This window comes from Salvelinus alpinus, chromosome 14, assembly GCF_045679555.1.
Source record: "Salvelinus alpinus chromosome 14, SLU_Salpinus.1, whole genome shotgun sequence".
Classification (NCBI taxonomy): Eukaryota; Metazoa; Chordata; class Actinopteri; order Salmoniformes; family Salmonidae; genus Salvelinus; species Salvelinus alpinus.
In genome coordinates, this window is record NC_092099.1 from 30,603,259 (window position 1) to 30,622,454 (window position 19,196).

General features: G+C 41.4%; 2 protein-coding genes across 3 annotated transcripts in view; one reads left to right on the top strand and one right to left on the bottom strand.

Moving 5' to 3' along the window:
* LOC139538755 (motile sperm domain-containing protein 2-like) overlaps positions 1–9,524 on the bottom strand; it is a 28,325-nt gene extending 18,801 nt beyond the window's left edge. The window contains exons 1-9 of the mRNA XM_071341148.1: positions 8,988–9,524; positions 8,820–8,877; positions 7,921–8,073; positions 6,780–6,866; positions 6,442–6,596; positions 4,949–5,009; positions 4,671–4,709; positions 4,418–4,542; positions 3,991–4,161 (exon numbers count right to left, since the gene is read on the bottom strand). Coding sequence (XP_071197249.1) covers positions 3,991–4,161; positions 4,418–4,542; positions 4,671–4,709; positions 4,949–5,009; positions 6,442–6,596; positions 6,780–6,866; positions 7,921–8,073; positions 8,820–8,877; positions 8,988–9,020 — 882 coding nt within the window. The 5' untranslated portion in view covers positions 9,021–9,524. The remainder of the gene's footprint in view (positions 1–3,990; positions 4,162–4,417; positions 4,543–4,670; positions 4,710–4,948; positions 5,010–6,441; positions 6,597–6,779; positions 6,867–7,920; positions 8,074–8,819; positions 8,878–8,987) is intronic.
* A 96-nt stretch (positions 9,525–9,620) lies between these two features.
* On the top strand, positions 9,621–17,579 carry LOC139538754 (Fanconi anemia group B protein-like). 2 transcript variants are annotated; one of them, XM_071341147.1, is made up of 10 exons: positions 9,621–9,866; positions 10,107–10,678; positions 10,880–11,097; positions 11,172–11,327; positions 11,477–11,569; positions 11,754–11,882; positions 12,038–12,201; positions 14,937–15,349; positions 15,586–15,826; positions 16,066–17,579. In XM_071341147.1, the coding sequence occupies exons 2-10, from the start codon at positions 10,171–10,173 to the stop codon at positions 16,481–16,483; spliced, it is 2,340 nt and encodes a 779-aa protein (XP_071197248.1). In that variant the 5' UTR covers positions 9,621–9,866; positions 10,107–10,170; the 3' UTR covers positions 16,484–17,579. The 2 variants fall into 2 exon arrangements, with proteins under 2 accessions (XP_071197248.1, XP_071197246.1); XM_071341145.1 differs by having other exon boundaries at positions 10,107–11,097.
* The last annotated feature ends 1,617 nt before the right edge of the window (positions 17,580–19,196 follow it).

Sequence of the window (19,196 nt, forward strand, 5' to 3'; positions counted from 1 at the left end):
TTCTTTCCAAATATACCAAGTGTTGGCATGTCAGAATCATGTAATTACACATGAATAGCAGTTACTTTTGGGTATCTCTATTTAGGTGAAAATCTACATTTTGCCATTACATCTAATATTAATCCTACTGGCTAAAATGAGAAATCACCCAAAAAATGACATAGGGTTAGGAACAAACATTTAGAAATGAAAAAGGACCGTCTTGCCACTACGCAAGCTGGAGTGAATAAGGCTGATCTAGGCAGCAGATACAATATGAAATCCATACATCCAGAAATGTCTAAGACATGTAGCCTGTATGAAATTCTTGTTTTGATAACATGATTTGTAGGCAGCGTCCCCAAGCAGACCGTGGAATGACTGTTCGATGATCTGTGCACAGTTTTTGAAATGTTATTCATCTGGATTTCGCCTATCGAGAGGATTAAATGCATAGAAATATAATGAATTAAATGGACAAGTCATTGACTTGAATGGGGACTCCTATCTGATAGCCGAATCCGGATAAATAACTTTTGAAAGACGGGGCCCTGGAGTGGTTATTGACAGTAAGGCACAATACAGATGATTTTTGAAAAGGTGCTCTCTCGTCGTTTGAAACGGTGTCGATACACAGAGGTAGGTCTTGCAATTACAGGTATATCTGTCATAAGGTAAGTGCAAATATGCTAACATAAGTGCGGTAAAAATACCAAAAACTTTAGTGCTGTTGGTAGTATGACTGTATAATTATCTTTCTCTAGTATTATAAACATTGAGTACATTCATCATTATAATACAGTAGATAAGCTCATTTGAACTGAACACAACAGTAATGATACAATACAGTATGGTTTTGGATTAAAAGGTCAGTACAATACATTTAGGCATGTATACACTTGGCACACTTGCTTTCTTTTCACTACAGAAAAACAATTTCCCTAATGTTACATTAAGTAAGATAAAACACTCAAGTTGGATAAAATACCACCATGCTATAAAGCTGGTCACTGGGACAGGCATCAAGGTTGAAAAACGTTTCTTCTTTTATGATGCAGTATTGTGAGTAATGTATCTGATAGCCTACTTGATTGGCTATGAATCTCTTCAAAAACATAATCAAATTCCAAATCATCTCACTGAGTCCGAAAAGTGCAACACATTGTAGGGTTCAAATTTGAAATGTTTGATCCAGATCCATTTTGGATTCAATCAAAGGCTGAATGAGTCGATGATGGTGATTAGATGGCAAGGGTGGGGTACTCACACATTCTACATGAGTAAAACCCTCAGACTGCCCTTTCAGACTGCAGAACTCTCCAGGACTCAGTACTTCTGCTGGTGAGGCTAAGAGCATACAATGGCTTACCAAAACCAGCCCTTGGTTCAAAACAGAGAGAAAGGCAATTAGCTGATCGCTCTGGGACGCTACTGTATCAACACTGTTGAGACACACAGATATTGATTCAGGAGGCAGGACAATGTTTATGTAGAGAGAGGAGTAGCAGAACATAATCATGACGGCAGAATGTGTGCAGACAGACAAACTGTAAGCAATGGATATCATGATTGGAGTTAGGACCCTAACCTTAATCACAGCAAACCAAGAGATTAGCCTATAGCCTAAGTAGATTGTTAGTCAGAGTCAACAAAGACCATTGTGCTCACTCGCGTGTATAGATGGACTCATTCACATACCACTCGATCACACATATGCCTACACACAAAACCACACACAGACTGGATAAGGCTCGGGTTTTGGTTTGCCAACCTGATTTATTATAATCTATTACAAGACATTCCCTGATCATGCCAAAGAAATACCCAGGCTGAACCTGAACCATACACAAACCATACCGTTCCCTCTGGGGTTGCGCAAGGCAGGCTGACCCTCCCTGACCATAAATACATAGCTACACTCCAATGCCACAGCAGAGTGTGTAGTTTGACTCCAGGTCTGTATGTTACAACACCGTCAGCAGGCCATTCCAAGGAAAGGGTTTGGGTGTGAATTATTGGTCCTTGCTATCGGGGATTCTTGGGACATCCCTACCCCACTGAAGTTGAAATGTAAAATGTTTATGATTAGGTAAGCGTTATGGTTAAAGTTAGTGTAGGGACGTCCCAAGGATTTTGGATAGCCCTAACTATGTTTATTTACCGACTCATTTGCATATGTCCATTTGTAAATCTAAATATGTTGTGCATGACTAATGTGGTCTTAATTTACAATGGGGACTTTGACGTTTTAGGCTCCAGGTGCTTAAGAGGCTCATGCGAGCAGCTTCGCGACGCGTAGCTGCCGGGGCCACTCTGGAGCATAGGTCTGTGTATCTGCGTGTACGCACGTGTGTGTGTGTGTATATGTACAGAGTCCCCTGTGAGCTACAACAGTGGTGCAGGTTAGCCAAATGGCTTAAATGTAGGGTTTGGTGGCATCCATATTGTCATACCGTTCCTGTACCATACCAGGGTATACTGTATTACCGGAAGTGTACACAAGGGCCGAAATAAATAAAATTAATATATATATTTTAAAAATCATACCATTGGTATTTCTAAATTCCCACAGTATACGGTACATCGCACATGCCTAATTAAAGTTTCAACAAAAGTCTGCTTTGACACAGCACAGTCACAGCATAGCCATAGTGCCCCGTTGTCTGACAATGTAGAGACAACACAACCCTCTGCCAGGAATACAGGACACATAGCTAGCACAGCTACACCCAGAGAGCTACATCAATAAACACCCAACACTTCACAGCACTACCATCCAGTTGACATTACACTAAAGAATATGAAACAGGTAGATCTACTCATGTAGGCTAGTCTTCATATGACAGAAATGACAGTAGCATATATCATAGGCTACAATGTGTGTTTGTTTTGCTTGTCACACAAAGTAGAGGCTAAATAGATTGTGCTGTGGATGAACAGTGAAGACCCCAAGGGAAGAGAAAGAGGGGAATGTGTGCAGCATATGCCAGTAATGATGTGCTGACTGTTGCTAGGGTACAGCAGCCTAACGACAGCAGAGAGCACTAGATGGTGGAGGTTGTCTCAGTGATGGGCCCTGGCTGCACGGTGGCCGGCCGGCAACAAAACCATTAGTGGTAACACAAAAGAAAGAAAGTAGGCCCCGCGGGTGTATTCTGGGAACTGCTTTAAACACTGCTGTGAAGTCAGGTAAGCCGAACGACGCATGCGGGTAAAAGCGGTCTCCACCGCAGCTAGGAAGAGCTTCTTTGACGGCAGTCAGACTTGACACATTCTCAATAGCCTGATGAGAGGAGCCATGGGTTGAGTGAGGTAGACTGAGGTAGATCCAGAGAGTGGGACTGCGATGTGCGCGTACAGTCAGTCAGTCGACAGGAAGGATTAAGCTGCAGCTGGAGACATGGGAAGTCACCTTGACCGAGACAACGAGGAGGAGCTTAACAGCTGCCAAATCAGGGCATTAGCGCCTCAACCATTCACAGCTCTCTCCACAGAGGACCCTGATTACATAATGTTATCTCACACTAAACGTTGAGAAATGAAAGGGTCTGGGAGTAAAACGGCACATCAAAGTGAGGAGTAACTGAACTGAACTTCTTCTAACGTCTTATTTGACTGTGGACAGGGTGTGCTTAATGGTAATTCGAGCTAATGATGAAGATAAAATCTGTCTGCTGTTTCTAAGAGAACCCCATGCAGGGTTAAACCGTCAGTAATCAATTTTAGCTCACTGCAAATACTAACTAAATTCACTCTACTGTTAATGAGTAATAGCATCCGCCATTATCAGATTTAATGGCAGGCTACCTTAGAAACACGACAACATCTTGTACTAATTCTAAAAATCGAATGGATAAGTAAGACTATTTAAGCCAGATTAGGAGTTTATATGCAGCCACAGCGTGAATATACAATGTATCTGTGCGTGTTGTTGTCTTCCTTGCTGTACCGACATTTAGAGAGGAGGACAGAAAATACCAGAGTTGATAAATAAAAGGGGAGGCTTTGTACCTTTTTGGGTTTGACAGCGACCTCGGAGCTAAAGCTTGACTCCAACTCCTTGCCCTCTGATTCGCCCTCCTTGCTCTCATTGTCATCCTCGCTGACGATTGGTCCGTTCTCACAGGTGGGTGTTTGGAAGTCATCGTCAGGAAGGGGAGGATAGCTGTATTTGAAGGGGTCCTGGAATGAAGTCAGAGATAGTATTAAGTCAACCATCCGAAGTAATGTGATAATGACCAAATATTGATTAGTCACAGGCTAGGCACATTTTCTCATGAAAAGTGAGCGGAGGAATAGAGGCAAAACCTGTAAAATGTTGACATTTGAAAAAGGGAATTCATCAGATGAGATAGTAAGATGAAAATGTATGCAGCCAGGTAGATCAATGGACAGCGTCACTGCCATCTTCAGTGAGTTAATTACTGCAGGTACATACTGTTCCACCCATGTGAAGAGGGAGGTACTCAGAGTCAATAAGCGTCTGGATCTCATTTTTGGATGCAAACTTGAGCTTGCTGATGGCTTCTGGACCCAACCATGTCTTCACAATCTTCCATGCAGCTGAAAAAAAAAAAAAAAAAAAAAACGGTGTCCCAACGACGAAGTCCAAACTACGATTCGATTATCATAAAATCCTTATGGGTACTAACATTTCTATAGCAAATATTTTGAATAACTACATGACTCACCATTCATGATCCATGGCATGTCAACAATGATCATTTTGGCTGAAATGACAAGATAAAACCATATCTGAGAGGTAAAATGTCATAGACAAGCTTGTAGCATTAGCCACAACACAGAATCATATGATGCCATGTGCGTTGTTTTAAATCCATTTATTAAAACTAATTTCACACAATGCGTGTCAATGATAATACTAATTATGTAGGCCATCTGTGTCATACAAAGTTGATCGATCAACCTGTGAATGAAATCCATATTGTTACACTTTTTATATACTTACATAGAAACTTTGGATAATACACTTTGAAGCAATTAATGATATACTTCACAAAATCCATGTCCTGAAAAAGAAAAAAAAGTAAATGAACACGACTCAAAAAGTACAGTGCTATACAGCCTCAAAGCAGGCTTTGACTAGCAAAGACGTTTTATGGGTTTTCAATAGGGAAATTGTTTGCTCAGCCTAAGATATTTACTGCCGCAAGCTGTGCAATGACCCAAATCACCACCATTGAAACTTTGTCACAAGTTCTACTGAACAGAGCTGTAGCCAATCCATTTCATACTTTCAAACACCTTCCCTCAACTCAATCATATGAAATATAATTCAGGCACCCCATGAAACACCATAACTAAGGCAATGGCTAGTCTACTTGCATTGCGCTGATTGTATTAATCACAGTATTTGCTGACACATTGCAGTTTGGTTGTGTACTGTATGATTGAGGAACCTTGATTAAAAGGTTGTATAAAGTCGCTCTCCATAACAAGCCTTAGCTGCGATAACTACGCACAGCTTGGAAACTCAAAGGTTTCCTTTTCGTGTGTGCAAATGTGTTCTCTAAACAAACCAATGCTATCTGTCCTGAGTCTCCTGAAACAAGGACAAAGGTTGAATTCATACAAACACACGAGACTACCGGTATCTAAAACTCTCCAGTCAGTTGAATGGATTACAGCTACCTTAAAAGCCTCCTTCATGAGAATTCACTCAGTCATGTTTTCATTACCATATTGGACTATTATCGTCAGACAACACTATCAATCTAGTCATACCCTTAGGAGGAGCCTGTCTAGATCCCACCCCCTACAGACACATTTTTTTAAGTTAATGAGATAACACTGGCTAGGCCTGTTCCAGCCCACACAGGGCTATTTCAGAAAACTTAATTGAGACTGCTTCCCAAACTGATCTACTAATCCACACATTTCATATTTGGGTTTTGTGAAGTTATTTATTCTCTCTCTGGCTCGTGTGTGTTTAATTGGTGCATTTCTCCAAGAGAGTTTGGCCTGTGAAGCAAGCTGACAGAGGAGAGTGCCTGCTGGGAGGCTCCGACAGACAAAGTCAGTCTATGGATTAGGTAGTCAGTCGATTTGGATTGACCAAACGGATTTAAAGACCACTTTAATCTCCAACGTAAGCATTGAAGAGCATCAATCCCTCCAAGTCCCTGGCTCAAACAGCAAGCAAAATTAGGATGCTCACCAGGGCTTCAATGACACTCATAACCACCCACAGAGTTAGGCCACATCTTTTTGAAAAAGGGGCAAACATGTTTAATTATGAGGACAAAAATTTACAAAAATAAAGCTCGCCTTTAACCTATGTAGAGTGGATCAACAGTGATATTGGTTGAAACCAGTGCTATTGATGTACTGTAGCAATGGATGAAATTACAGTGATTCTTCAAACACTATCAAATAATAAGGGCAGGTGACAAATACATGAAATGACTACAATGTTAATCATACAGGTAAGTGTCCACTCACGATATTGCTGATCCCTGAATCAGCCATGTCGAACACAACAGTCAGTGGCATCCCTGGCTCTCTCTTAGCATAGCGCTCCAGCCAGAAGGCAACATACTTCTTCTTGTCCATGATGGTCTTTGCATCCTTGGTATGTAGCTTGACTTTGAACCAGACTGAAAACACAGACAAAGGTATTGCATTCAATAATCTCAACATATGTGGCAAACATATTAAAGAACAATGACTGAACATTTTTTGTATCCTTTTGTAAGGGGTATCAATATTGTGTCAGTGAGCAATTATTAGAGAAATCAATTATACATATGGTACCGTATGAGCATATTGAATCAACATACAGAGCTTGTTGCCTTCCTTGTCGTAGCCGTGGAGAAAGACAGCCCCCGTCTCAAACATCCACTTTGGAATGCTGCTCTCAGTGAGATCTGAAATAAGACAAAACTTTCTTGGCCAAAAATCTAATAGAGCATTCAATAAGAATGTTACATAATAGGAACAATTACTGGCGAAAATAACTTTCTTAAAAACCAAAGTATTCCTAACACCTCTCTTCTATTCAAGACTGACAAAACATGTCAACAAGTGACAATAACTCATATCAGATGTTGTAAATCCAATTTCTGCATGACGCCGATTTAACAAACTGACTGTTGTCTGGATTAAAACCTTGTAATTGCATGACTAAAATGCCACAATTTACCAGTGAAGCTTATAGAAGATTGTCTCCGGCTTGTACGGATAGACTATGAAGCCTTTCTCTGAGAGAAGGCCAAGAATCTATCCCACATTGGCACACAAAAACAGCTACTGATGAATCGTCACAGTGTGGTGATACTGATAGGCCTAAATAAAAATGCTCTTTATAATTTGCCTGTATTTGAATATAGTTAGGACACTACTTTAGCAGAGTGTAGAATGTGTGCTGTTCCTGTTTTCTACACTCAACCTTAAAAGGAGAAGTTTACTTTTTACAACCAAATCTCTATTTGATGCAAATGGCATGTTATAGAAGGGTCCAGACACTTTTTTTGTAATTTAACTTGGTTTTGAGAAACCACCCACTTGCAGTATGGGGGCCACAGATTAACATGAACAAAGGCTCCAAAAACACCCAAATATGTCCTTTTAGAAACAGCAAAGCTCTCAGTATAGTGATGCAGGTCTTTAGATGTTGTACACATGAAAGTATCATTCCGAACATTTATATGCAATGCTAAATTCCATTTTGTTGCGACTCAATCCCACCATGTCTAACAAACAGATTATCTGTCGGCATTTATAAAATTGTACCAAAACTTCCATCACAGATTTTTTAAATAATGGTATGACTTTACTCGCATAAAAACTGTGGATGGAAACGTGGTTATTGACAGAGTCACTACTTTCCGCTTCTTTAATCCCTGAAAATAAGGACACCTGCAATGGAATTAGAGGTTAAAAAGGTTAGAAAGAGGTTAAAAATTTGCCCAGTCTCCTCACCATTCAAACCAAATTCTTTCCTCCACAGGAAACTGTCGTCAATCATTTTCAAGGCATCGTCAACAGAGTATTGTCGCCATGTCAGGTATGCCTCCACCAGAGCGTCATCCTTCTGTAGCCTGTCCACATCTCTGGAGTCATATTTGTCAGATTCTGTGAGGGATAGAGAAATTAACAATTTATATTACTCATATATAAACTAAAAACCTACTCCAAAAACACACCTATGAGTTTGTTGTTTCTAACCTTTTGCGACAAGACCCTACCATAGAGTGCAGACAGCAATTAGCCTACTGTATGTAAAACAAAACAGGGGTGCCTTGCTACTTGAGCTACCTCATTTACTAAATGTAGCTGTTTAGGAAACAAGTGTTCTTTCAAAGAGGGATTGGTCTTTCAAGAGCGCTTATCAGGGGACTGAAAGGTATAGTATAGTCTTCACTTCAAGTAGGATACTCAAAATAACAGGTTTTTCTATTACAAAAAAACAAGTTTACATTATAATCATGGTGTGAACAGAGACATGTCACTGCCAGTAGCCAAACCAATATTCATTCATCAATGAATTAATGTATCAGAACAATCTGTCAGAAACTGAATAGGTATGATGATGATTACTATGATAATTATTGTTTACAAGTGGCACATGTGAACATATGGCAACAGGCTACTATTTCAAAAGTATGATCTGTTCTCAGTCAAATATGTAACGTTAGCTAGCTAACGTTAGCGAGCTAAGTAAACTAGATTGATGAACTGAAATCGAACAGCGCATAGCTTTTTGGCTTTTAGCTAACTAGTTAGCAAATTATGTTATCCGTTACAGTAGCTAGATTATGGGGTGTTGTGTCAAATGTTATTTTGCTAGCTAGCTAACTGGACTGTTAACAGGCACTTACCTTGGACGTACTCATTCTTGAACTTCTGTTTTGTCTCCTCAATTTTCTTCTCAATGTCCTGTTGTAAGAGAGATAAGTTTGCCATGTGTAATGTTAATGAATATTATCATAACAAATAGCCAAGCAAAATATATGTATTCTTGTTTCTAAAATGAGCTGGTGTGCTACCTGCTCTGATTCGAGCTGCCCAACTTCCGCCATGTTCAAGTGACTCTGTTCAAGTGACTGCTTCTGTGGTGGCTACATGGAAGTTGATAGATGAATCAGTACTACCCACTGATATACAATATATGTTGCCATTTTTACTCTTGGCTAGCTCGTCAAATATATACATAAATATATGATATCTCAGGTCCATTTATGCAAATGTAAAGAACATTGCATGGAATAATTCAAGCCTCTTCAACGTAAGCATTGATGACAAAGCACGTAAACAATAGTTTATCATTGGTGCTTTCAAGACAACAGGGAATTCGGAAAAAACAAGGTCAAATCATGACGTCAGTGAACTTCAGGTCGTAAAATCGGAGCCCCAGAGATTCCATGTTGGATGACCCGTTCAATACGATATTTCCCAGTCGGAGCTCGTTTTTTTTCTCCATGGTTCCCAGTAGTTATGAGCGCACTGAAGTCGGAAGTCGGAGTTTTCCGAGTTACCAATTGTTTTGAGTGCGACAACTGTTCACGTGTATGTTGTTGGAAACAAGACTGGCTATCCCACAATGCAAAGTTTGTTACGTAATTGAACGCGTTAGATTTTGGTCACGTGCTTCGCCGGATAGGCGGCAAATGCTGACCACAATTTGTTGCAGGAAGTAGATGCAGAGGGTTGAGAACGTTATATGAGACTTGTATAACCTTATATATATATATAATAACTTATATGAACCATTTTGGTATTTGGCCATGAAACACTCATCTCACCCATCTTCTACGCAGGCGACATGAATCAAGGGCACATTGACTGAGTGCTGGCGCGATATTTTGACTGTGAATATTTGATAGCTAACTAACGTTATTTGACAAACTTTTGCCCCATTACTGCAGGTAAGCATCACCGGTTCATCTTTCATAATTGTATCGCGAAATCACGTAGTTAGCTAGTTAACTACATGTTTGTTCGGTGCAAGTTTGGGGTTTAGTGCAAGTAAGTTAACTAGCTAACGTTACAGTAACTGGCTACTATAACTACAGTACACCAGCTGAGCATTTCAGTCAGCTGATTAAGCTAATTTAGCTTGTTAGACAAGCTAGACTCAACTAGAGTCATGTGTATATACTTTTCAGGTGACGAAGAGGGGACACAGATGACACCTGCTGAACTCATCCTACTGTGGATAAAAGTATCACAATGACACATGACAGTCCCAAACACACGAAGCTGCTCTCCTTCCATGGTGATATTCTCACATTTCAGTGCAAACTCTCCTATCCCAGAGATGGTGAAAGTCGAAGAGGATCAGAATTGGCTTTCAGCAGACTGACATTTCAACGGGATGGCTGCACTTTCTTAAAGGGGAATGGTGGTATGGCCGTCATCAACAGAAATAGTTCATCTAATGTTGATATAGTGGCATGCACCTTTGCCCTACATGTGAAAAACAGAGTCACTTCGCCATGCATTTTACTGATACAGAGCAAGAAGGGAGATGTCTTCAAGTACAGCCTTCTCACTCTGAGCAGCTCAAATAGATTAGAGCCACATATGGAGTTTAAACTGCCATACCGAATGAAAGACAATGTTACTATCTTGCAAGGCCCTACTGTATTATGGAGCCATGCAGGTATTGTCTTCTACACATCACTGCAGGCAGGTGAAGTTAGACAAATACCTATCAAGCTCTCTCTGAATTGTATTGGTGAGTTTCCCCTCAACAAAAGAAAAATATTCATACTAGGTTACCAAACACAATCAAAAGAATGTCTGAAAGATCAGTTGGACGCTCCAGGCAGGAGCAAAACCATGGGGTATTTTGTAGAGGACGGACAAGTATTTAATGCAGATCTGATCTTACCTCATGCCTATAGTTCCATCACACAGTGTGTATTTGTGATCTCAGCTGAAGAGGTGAACAGTGTGTTGAAATCAACTGTGGTGGCAGCGACCAGTAAAAAGCAGTTGGTGTATTTTGAGAACGGCATTCCCAGAGAGGTATGTCTGCTTCCCTTTGAAGAACCTCAACACATTCAGATGGTCAACACTGGACGCAATGGATGTCTGTTTGCCATCTATTTCAACGATGGACAAGTCTGTGCAGTGTGGAAAGATACTTTTCAGGTATTGTTATGCTATTTTGGGTGAGCTATCATGCTTACTGTATAATTCTCATGGCCCTGTTCTGTCTCCCACAGGTAGCATCATGCTGGTCAGGTGTGAGCTCCCTACATGTGGATGACTTTTTGAGCTGTGGAACAGATCAGATGCTGCTGGTCTTTGGAAGCCAGAGCCCTCCTGTGGATCCAGTGGATCTTTTCCTCATCACAGATCTCTGCGGGACAACCTATTCTGTGAGACACTATTTGTTCTTCCTTACCAGTTTTATAACACCCAACTTATACCCCTAAATGTTGTATGTAACAAAGTTCATATCCAGTGTTTTGTAAACCAAATGCCTAAAGGTACCATTCTGATCTTTAAAGATTGTTGTGTGTTTCAGCATGGACAGGAGAGCAGTGAAGGACAGCAGGCATCTGACACGGCTCAGGAGAACTACCTCCTAACTGTCCAAGCTCTACAGTCCAGACTACAGGTATATTATTACATTCAGGAGAACAACATCACAGCTGTTATTCTGTAGGTGTGTATTTGGGTGCTAATGAGAACAATGCGTCAATTATTAAGCAGTTGTCATGTTTGGTGTGTATTGTCCAGATGCAACGATATTCCAGTTTATCCAAGATGTTGCTATTTTCCACTATGTTGTGTTTCTTTAGAGTGGCCTGACCTTGCTCCAGGATTTTCAGAGCGATGTGAGGGTGAAGGAGAGGGTTCTACGCCAGTCAGTCCAAGCCCTCACAGACCTGGTCTCAGGAAGAGAACACATTCTCACCCAGACAGAGCAGGTGATTGTCAATAGCCTAGTCATGCTTATCTTTATTACATTATCATGATCTTTCTCACATTATCATGATCTTTCTTACATGACAATTCAATATATGCCAGATGTATGTAACTGTTATCATATTGGTGTTGATGGTAGTCTTTGATCCTCTAACAGGAAGGCCTTGTTTCTCTATGGGATGATGAGCCAGAGGACGAGGCCATTCATGAGAAGAGGCAGGTTATGCCAGTGGTGCCACCACCTCTAGTGGACAATCTTTGGCACCGTGTCATTGAAGACCGCTTGATTGTGGGCGTGATACTATCCACAGAGAGTGCCATGTAAATATACTTCTCTCTCTATATCAGATGATATTTTCACTGTCAGGTGAGCTCGTTTGAGAGCCCTATGAACATTGCATCTTAATTTCCTCAGTTACGTATCATTGAACATCAATTGTTAGTAGTTAATTTTGGCACTTCTAATTTTATTGATATCTTTTTAATTTTATGGAGCTGAGGGCATGCCTATGGTAATGATAGCGTCAGTGTTAAAGTAATGATAGTATGTGTTAATGGGCTCAGTCAAGCATGGATCCTGCCTGGTGAAAGCCACTGACCAGATGTTAGATCCCACAGTGGCTGACCAGATTTCTTTACCTACCAACAAGAGCAATTCCCCAAACCAAAAGACAGAGGTAAAAAAGCCAGAATATTGATCTTTAAATCCACTCACTTAAATCACACCCGAAAGATAATGTTTCCTCTCCGGACATTTGTCTCACTAGCTAGGTTTCAATCCAATTGGTGACAAATATTGTAAAATCTGCATATGCGCAAAACAATATGAGCATTTTCACATCAAAGATGTGGTTTCATCCAATTGACTTTTTGTGGACAAAAGGCAGTGATGACTTAATGCACATAAATTACTTTTGCGGTTAAATTCCCATGTACCGAGAGAGAGAAAAAAAGGGTTTCCATCGCATTTTCAATTCTACTGATGATTTTGTCACAAAAAATGTTGCCTTTTTAAATAGCGAATGTTCCCACTCTGGCCTTGGCACGTGCGCTCTAGCAACAGCTTACACATATAGTGCAGGTATAGCCTACATCAGTGGTTCCAAACCTTTGTCCGTTACTGTACCACCAACAGAATTTTGCTCTGCTAGGGGTTACCCCCTCGTGCATTTTACCAGTAGTCCAATGGTCTTGAATCTTCTCAAGTACCCCTTGGTTGGGAATCTCTGGCCTACATGATAAGATTATTATTATTATGTCAAACGACAGCCAAGCATAGATCATAATGTCACCAGAATATTGGAAAAGAGCATCAAGCTCATCGCTGTGTACTTTCACCACCCTGTGAACTTCATAATTTATTTAATCTGTAGCTTAATAAACTGCATGCTTTCCTGAGTTGTAGTGAGAGGACCACACAACATATCGCGTGACTCCAATTTTACTTCGATATGATGGTTATTGTATCAATATGTGCGCATAAAGGTGTTTCCACCACCATTTCTTGCAAAATTAATTGTACCGATACAAAAAGATTCCATCTTGTCTAGCGTATTTTGGTTTGTCGACCCTCGCATAAAAAGTGAGATGGAAACCTGGTTAATATCACAGAACTTATACAACTTAGATCATGATTGCATTGATGAGGACATATAGCAAACAAAAGTAACATCAAATGCTGTTTATGCCTGTGAAGTGCACTCAAAGCAAGACTGAAGGGGATATCAATAATGTCTTCCCTTCCACCCAGTTGCCTTGCCTCAGCCTCCTGTAGAAGAGCTACTATTAGGAGCCAGTCTTACTCTCTCGGGCGATAACTCTCCAGACTTTGAGAAATTACTCTACAGCAGCCACATGCCTATCTGGTCACCATGGCAACATACTCTCCAACAGCCCTCAGAGCGATTTCTGTGGGAGCGCAGAGCAATCAAGAGTCCAAGTTGCGCCACCTGTTTTGTTTTAACTTGGGCGCATGTCTTGAGGATGGAGAATATCATCCTTATGGTGGAATTGCTTGGGGGCCCTCAGTGCTGCTGCTGTGGGTTAACATGGTACTGGTACAGCTCAAGTAGTACATAGGCTCTCCAGACAGTTTGAGATCACTCATCTGTTTGTTCTTTCACACGTTCTTTTGGTCTTTCATTTATTCACTCACTCACTTCATTAATGCTAAATGTATTTGATTCCCTGCGCGGCAGCCTACTGTGTCCAAGTGATTGTTACTGACGTGTTATACACTGAACAAAATTATAAACGCAACATGTAAATTGTTGGTCCCTTGTTTCATGAGCTGAAATTAAAGATCCCAGAAATGTTCCATACACACGAGAAGCTTATTTCTCGAAAATATTGTGCACAAATTTGTTTACATCCCTGTTAGTGAGTGTTTCTCCTTTGCCAAGATAATCCATCCACCTGACAGGTGTGGCATATGAAGAAGCTGATTAAACAGAATTATCATTACACAGGTGCACCTTGTGCTGGGGACAGTAAAAGGACACTGATGTGCAGTTTTGTCACACAACACAATGCTAAAGATGTCTCAAGTTTTGAGGGAGCGTGCAATTGGCATGCTGACTGCAGGAATGTCCACCAGAACTGTTGCCAGAGAATTTAATGTTCATTTCTCTACCATAAGCCGCCTCAACATCGTTTTAGAGAACTTAGCAGTACTTCCAACCGGCCTCACAACCGCAGACCACGTGTATGGCGTCATGTGGGCGAGCGATTTCTGTCAATGTTGTGAAGAGTGCCCCATGGTGGGGTCATGGTATGGGCAGGCATAAGCTACGAACACAATTGCATTTTATCAATGGCATTTTTTATGCACAGAAATACCAATGACATGCTCCTGAGGCTCATTGTGAGGCCTGTTTATTTTAAGGTATCTGTGACCAACAGATGCATATCTGTATTCCCAGTCATTTGAAATCCATAGATTAGGGGCCTAATTTATTTATTTTAATTTACTGATTTCCTCATATGAACTGTAACTTCGTAAAATATTTGATATTGTTGCGTTTTCTATTTTTGTTCTGTATATATTTTTGTTCCAGCTCAGCAGAGAGTGTTACTTTATCCATCCTGAGAGAGAGAGGCCAGAGCCAGACGCCTGCGGTCATCCAGACCCACAGCCAAGCGTCCTGGTTCCCCACACCCAGCCCCTCTACACCCAGCCCCTCGTCTCCCTACTCTCACCCAGAGCCAGCGGCTAAGAGGAGCAGGCGGGCCGGTGCCAGCGGAGCCCGTGCCACACACCGACTGGCAGTGACCGCTGTGACTGACCTGACCCCTCTGCTGACCTCTGGCAGTGTCAAATGCCCCATTATGCTCCATTACGTCCACAGACAGGGATCTTCGGCCTCTGTAACCGCTCCAGGACCAACGGTGGTCCAGTGCGGTCAAATCCAAGTTGATATTCAGGTCAAACACCACCCCCAGCTGATGACCAACAGTCAACTCACCACAGGTAAAACTGTGACACTTTATATCAGTGGATGGTCAATAAGTAAGAGCTCTGTAACTCCCTGTATGATAATTGATAGTCATTTGTGTATGCAGTTAAAGACAATATGTGGACATCTTCACATGTCTTTTCTTAACAGTATAATAGTGTTGCTTACTCATTGAATAAACAGTTAATACAGTATGTATGTAGTGTGTTCACTATTTTATTGCATTCTATTTTCTTTCCTGTCTCTCTAGATGAGGCTAGAGAAGACCTACTTAGCCTATTGGCTGTGCTGGATGCCTGGACCTTCCTGATCCACTCCCCTGACCACACCCTGTGTGATGTGGCTGGCTGGATCCAGACAAGCATGCCCTGTGAGAGGCTAGAGATTAGCCCACACTACCTACTGGCCAATCCTGCTGGGCCATCTGCTGTCATGCTGTTTCACTGGCAACACAAAACACCTTTCCTGGGAGAATTATCCGTCCACTGCAGGTAGCTAATCTTTGCTTACAATGCCGTTTGATATGTTCAACGAATTAGGAAATTATCCACGAGTGATTTAAGTTACTTAGTGGTGGGCCATGCATGAATGTTCCTTAATCTAAATATACTGGAACATTTAATGGTGCTGTAATATTTCAATGGTATAGTGCGTTTCGATACAGATAAAACACAAATAATATATATATATATATATCTCTCATGATATTTACATAATTGTTCACCTGTAGCCAGTTCAAGGTGCTGCAGTTCCTCGACTCCCTGTTTGGTTTCCTGCCAGCATCCTGCTCTATCCTGCACCTCAGACAGGGGGGAGGAGACGGGACGGCACCACGACTGGCCCATTCCCTGGAGAAAGAGGTACTGTCACTCAAACAGGGCGTGTTGTCTTTGCTCCATGGCGAGGAAGAGGAGATGGAGGAGGCGAAGAAGAGCAGTGGAGTGAAGAAGATGGAGCCCCATGATCCAGGCTCTGCTGAGGGACTCCAGAGGTGCAGGGAGGAGTGGCAGCGGGACAGGGAGAGGAGCAGGAGGCTGTTGAGCCCCCTGGTGGGCGTGGAGCGCTATCGCAGGTTGACCCAGAGCCTAACCCAGGTACAGCTGGAAGGAGATGTAGCCGCCCTCCTAGAGACACAGACACTAATTTAGGCTTGCAATGCATGGACATGCACACTCAGTGGCCAGCCCAGATTCTTCGGTTCATGGGAACGTAGCTCAATTGGTATCAAGGGACCTAACGGGTGCCAGGAAAACATTCCCCACACCATTATACCACCGCCACCAGCCTGTACCGTTGACACCAGGCAGGATGGGGCCATGGACTCATGCTATTTACGCCAAATCCTGCCATCAGCATGACGCAACAGGAACCGGGATTAGTCGGACCAGGCAAAGTTCTTCCACTCTTCAGTTGTCCAGTGTTGGTGATCGAGTGCCCACTGGAGCCACTTCTTGTTTTTAGCTGATCGGAGAGGAACCCGGTGTGGTCGTCTGGTGCAATGGCCCATCTGTGACGAGTACCGACAAGTTGTTCATTCCGAGATGCCGTTGTTAGCTCGCACGATTCTTGCCGTTCTCATTTGACCTCTCATCAACAAGCTGTTTTCGCCCACAGGACTGCCGCTCACTGGATGTTTTTTGTTTGTCGCACCATTCTCTGTAAACCCTAGACACTGTTGTTTCTGAGATACTGGAACCGATGCGCCTGGCACTGACGATCATTACACGCTCTCATACCACGTCTCTCATACCACGTATCTTAGATCACTCGTCTTAGATCACTCGTTTTGCCCATTCTAATGTTCAATCGAACAGTATCTGAATGCCTCGATACCTGTCTGCCTGCTTTGTGGCCGTGGCTTGCTATACGTGACTCACTGTCTGTAGGAGCGAACCATTTTCGTGAATGGGGTGGTGTACCTCATGAACTGGCCACGGTAGTGCAGTAGTTCTTTTTTATTTCTATGCCTTCTACAGGATTGTATGGTTACCTTCTTTTGGTTTCTAATATTCTGTATGTTCCTGTTATCAATGAAATGTTAAGATTCAGTCCAGATGATCACTGTCTTATGCCATGTTGAACTGAGTGCTACCTTATGCGTTGTCATTGGTAATGAGAAGTTACAAACCTGAGATGCAATTCACCCTGTAGGTTACTGTAATTATTATGTTAATCTCTCATACTGTAAACCTGCCTGTACCTATAGTTCCTCAGATGTACGGTCCATTAAAAAAAGTATTCATACCCCTCGACTTATTCCACAATTTGTTACAACCTGAATTCAAAATTGATTAAATGTTTTGTTTCATCCATCTACACTCTATAATGACAAAGTGAAAACGTTCTGAGAAATTGTTTCAAATGTATTAAATACTGAAATCTCATTTACTTAAGTATCTCTCTTTGTCAATACATATTAGAATCACCTTTCGCAGTGATTACATCTGTGAGTCTCTCTGCGTAAGTCTCTAAGAGCTTTCCACACCTGGAATGTACAATATCTGCCCATTTTATTATTTTTTTAAATTCTTCAAGCTTGTTCTTCATTTAAGTCAGCCTTGATGGGGTGGAGCATTGCTCTCTCTACAGTAGTTTCTGTTTCGAGAAGGGGCTCAGCCTAATCGGTTATTTACTTGTCGCTTCACAACAAGTAAATAGTTTCACTTCCTTTTATTAGCACCTCTAAACCAATGGTGCTTTATTTCTACTGAAGTAGCAGAACAGCAGCACAAAATGTTTTGTTAGAGCCTGAATTAATAATGGACAAAATAAATAACAAACATCTCATCCATCTAAACACAATACCCCATAATGACAGTTAAAAAAAAAATTAAAAAATGTTTGAAATGTTTCTTATTTACATAAGAATTCACACCCCTGAGTCAATGCATGTTAGAATAACCTTTGGCAGTAATTACAGCTGTGAGTCTTTCTGGCTAGGTCTCTAAGAGATTTGCACATCTGGATTGTACAATCATTGCCCATTATTTTCAGAATTCTTCAAGCTCTGTCAAATTTGTTGTAGGTCATTGCTAGACAACAACTTTCAAGTCTTGACAGATTTTCAAGCAGATTTAAGTCAAAACTGTAACTCGCCCACTCAGGATCATTTGCTCTCTTCTTGGTATGCAACTCCAGTGTAGATTTGCCCTTATGTTTTAGGTTACTGTCCTTCTGAAAGGTGAATTCATCTCCCAGTGGTACAGCACACTGAACCAGGCTTTCCTGTATAATTTTGGCTGTGCTTAGCTCCGTTTTCTTTTTTGTCCTGAAACTCCCTAGTCCTTAATGATTACAAGCATACCCATAACATGATGCAGCCACCACTATGCTTGAAAATATGGAGAATGGTACTCAGTAATGTTGTATTGGATTTGCCCCAAACATAAGGTATTCAGGACAAAAAGTGACTTGTTTTGCCACTTTTTTTTCCCAGTATTACTTTATTGCAATATGTGTTCTGTACCATCTTCCTTTTCACACTGTCAATTGGGTTAGTATTGTGGAGTAACTACAATGTTGTTGATCCATCCTCAGCCATTTAAACTCTGTAACTGTTTTAAAGTTACCATTAGCCTCATGGTGAAATCCCTGAGCTGTTTCCTTCCTCTCCAGCAACTGAGTTAGGAAGGATGCCTGTATCTTTGTAGTGACTGGGTGTATTGATACACCATCCAAAGTGTAATAACTTCACCCTGCTCAAAGGGAGATTCAATGTCTGCTTTTTTTGTTTGTTTGTGAGGCATTGGAAAACATCCGTGGTCTTAGTTTGAAATTCACTGCTCGACTGAGGGACATTACAATTATCTGTATGTGTGGGGTACAGAGATGAGGTAGTCATTCAAAAATCATGTATAACAC

Bases quoted from the DNA above. Each gene is read 5' to 3' on its own strand.
- LOC139538754 (XM_071341145.1), top strand. From the start codon at position 10,171: ATGACACATGACAGTCCCAAACACACGAAGCTGCTCTCCTTCCATGGT. The intron at 11,570-11,753 runs GTATATTATTAC...GTGTTTCTTTAG, and splicing joins CTCTACAGTCCAGACTACAG to AGTGGCCTGACCTTGCTCCA. The intron at 12,202-14,936 runs GTAAATATACTT...TTTTTGTTCCAG, and splicing joins CTATCCACAGAGAGTGCCAT to CTCAGCAGAGAGTGTTACTT.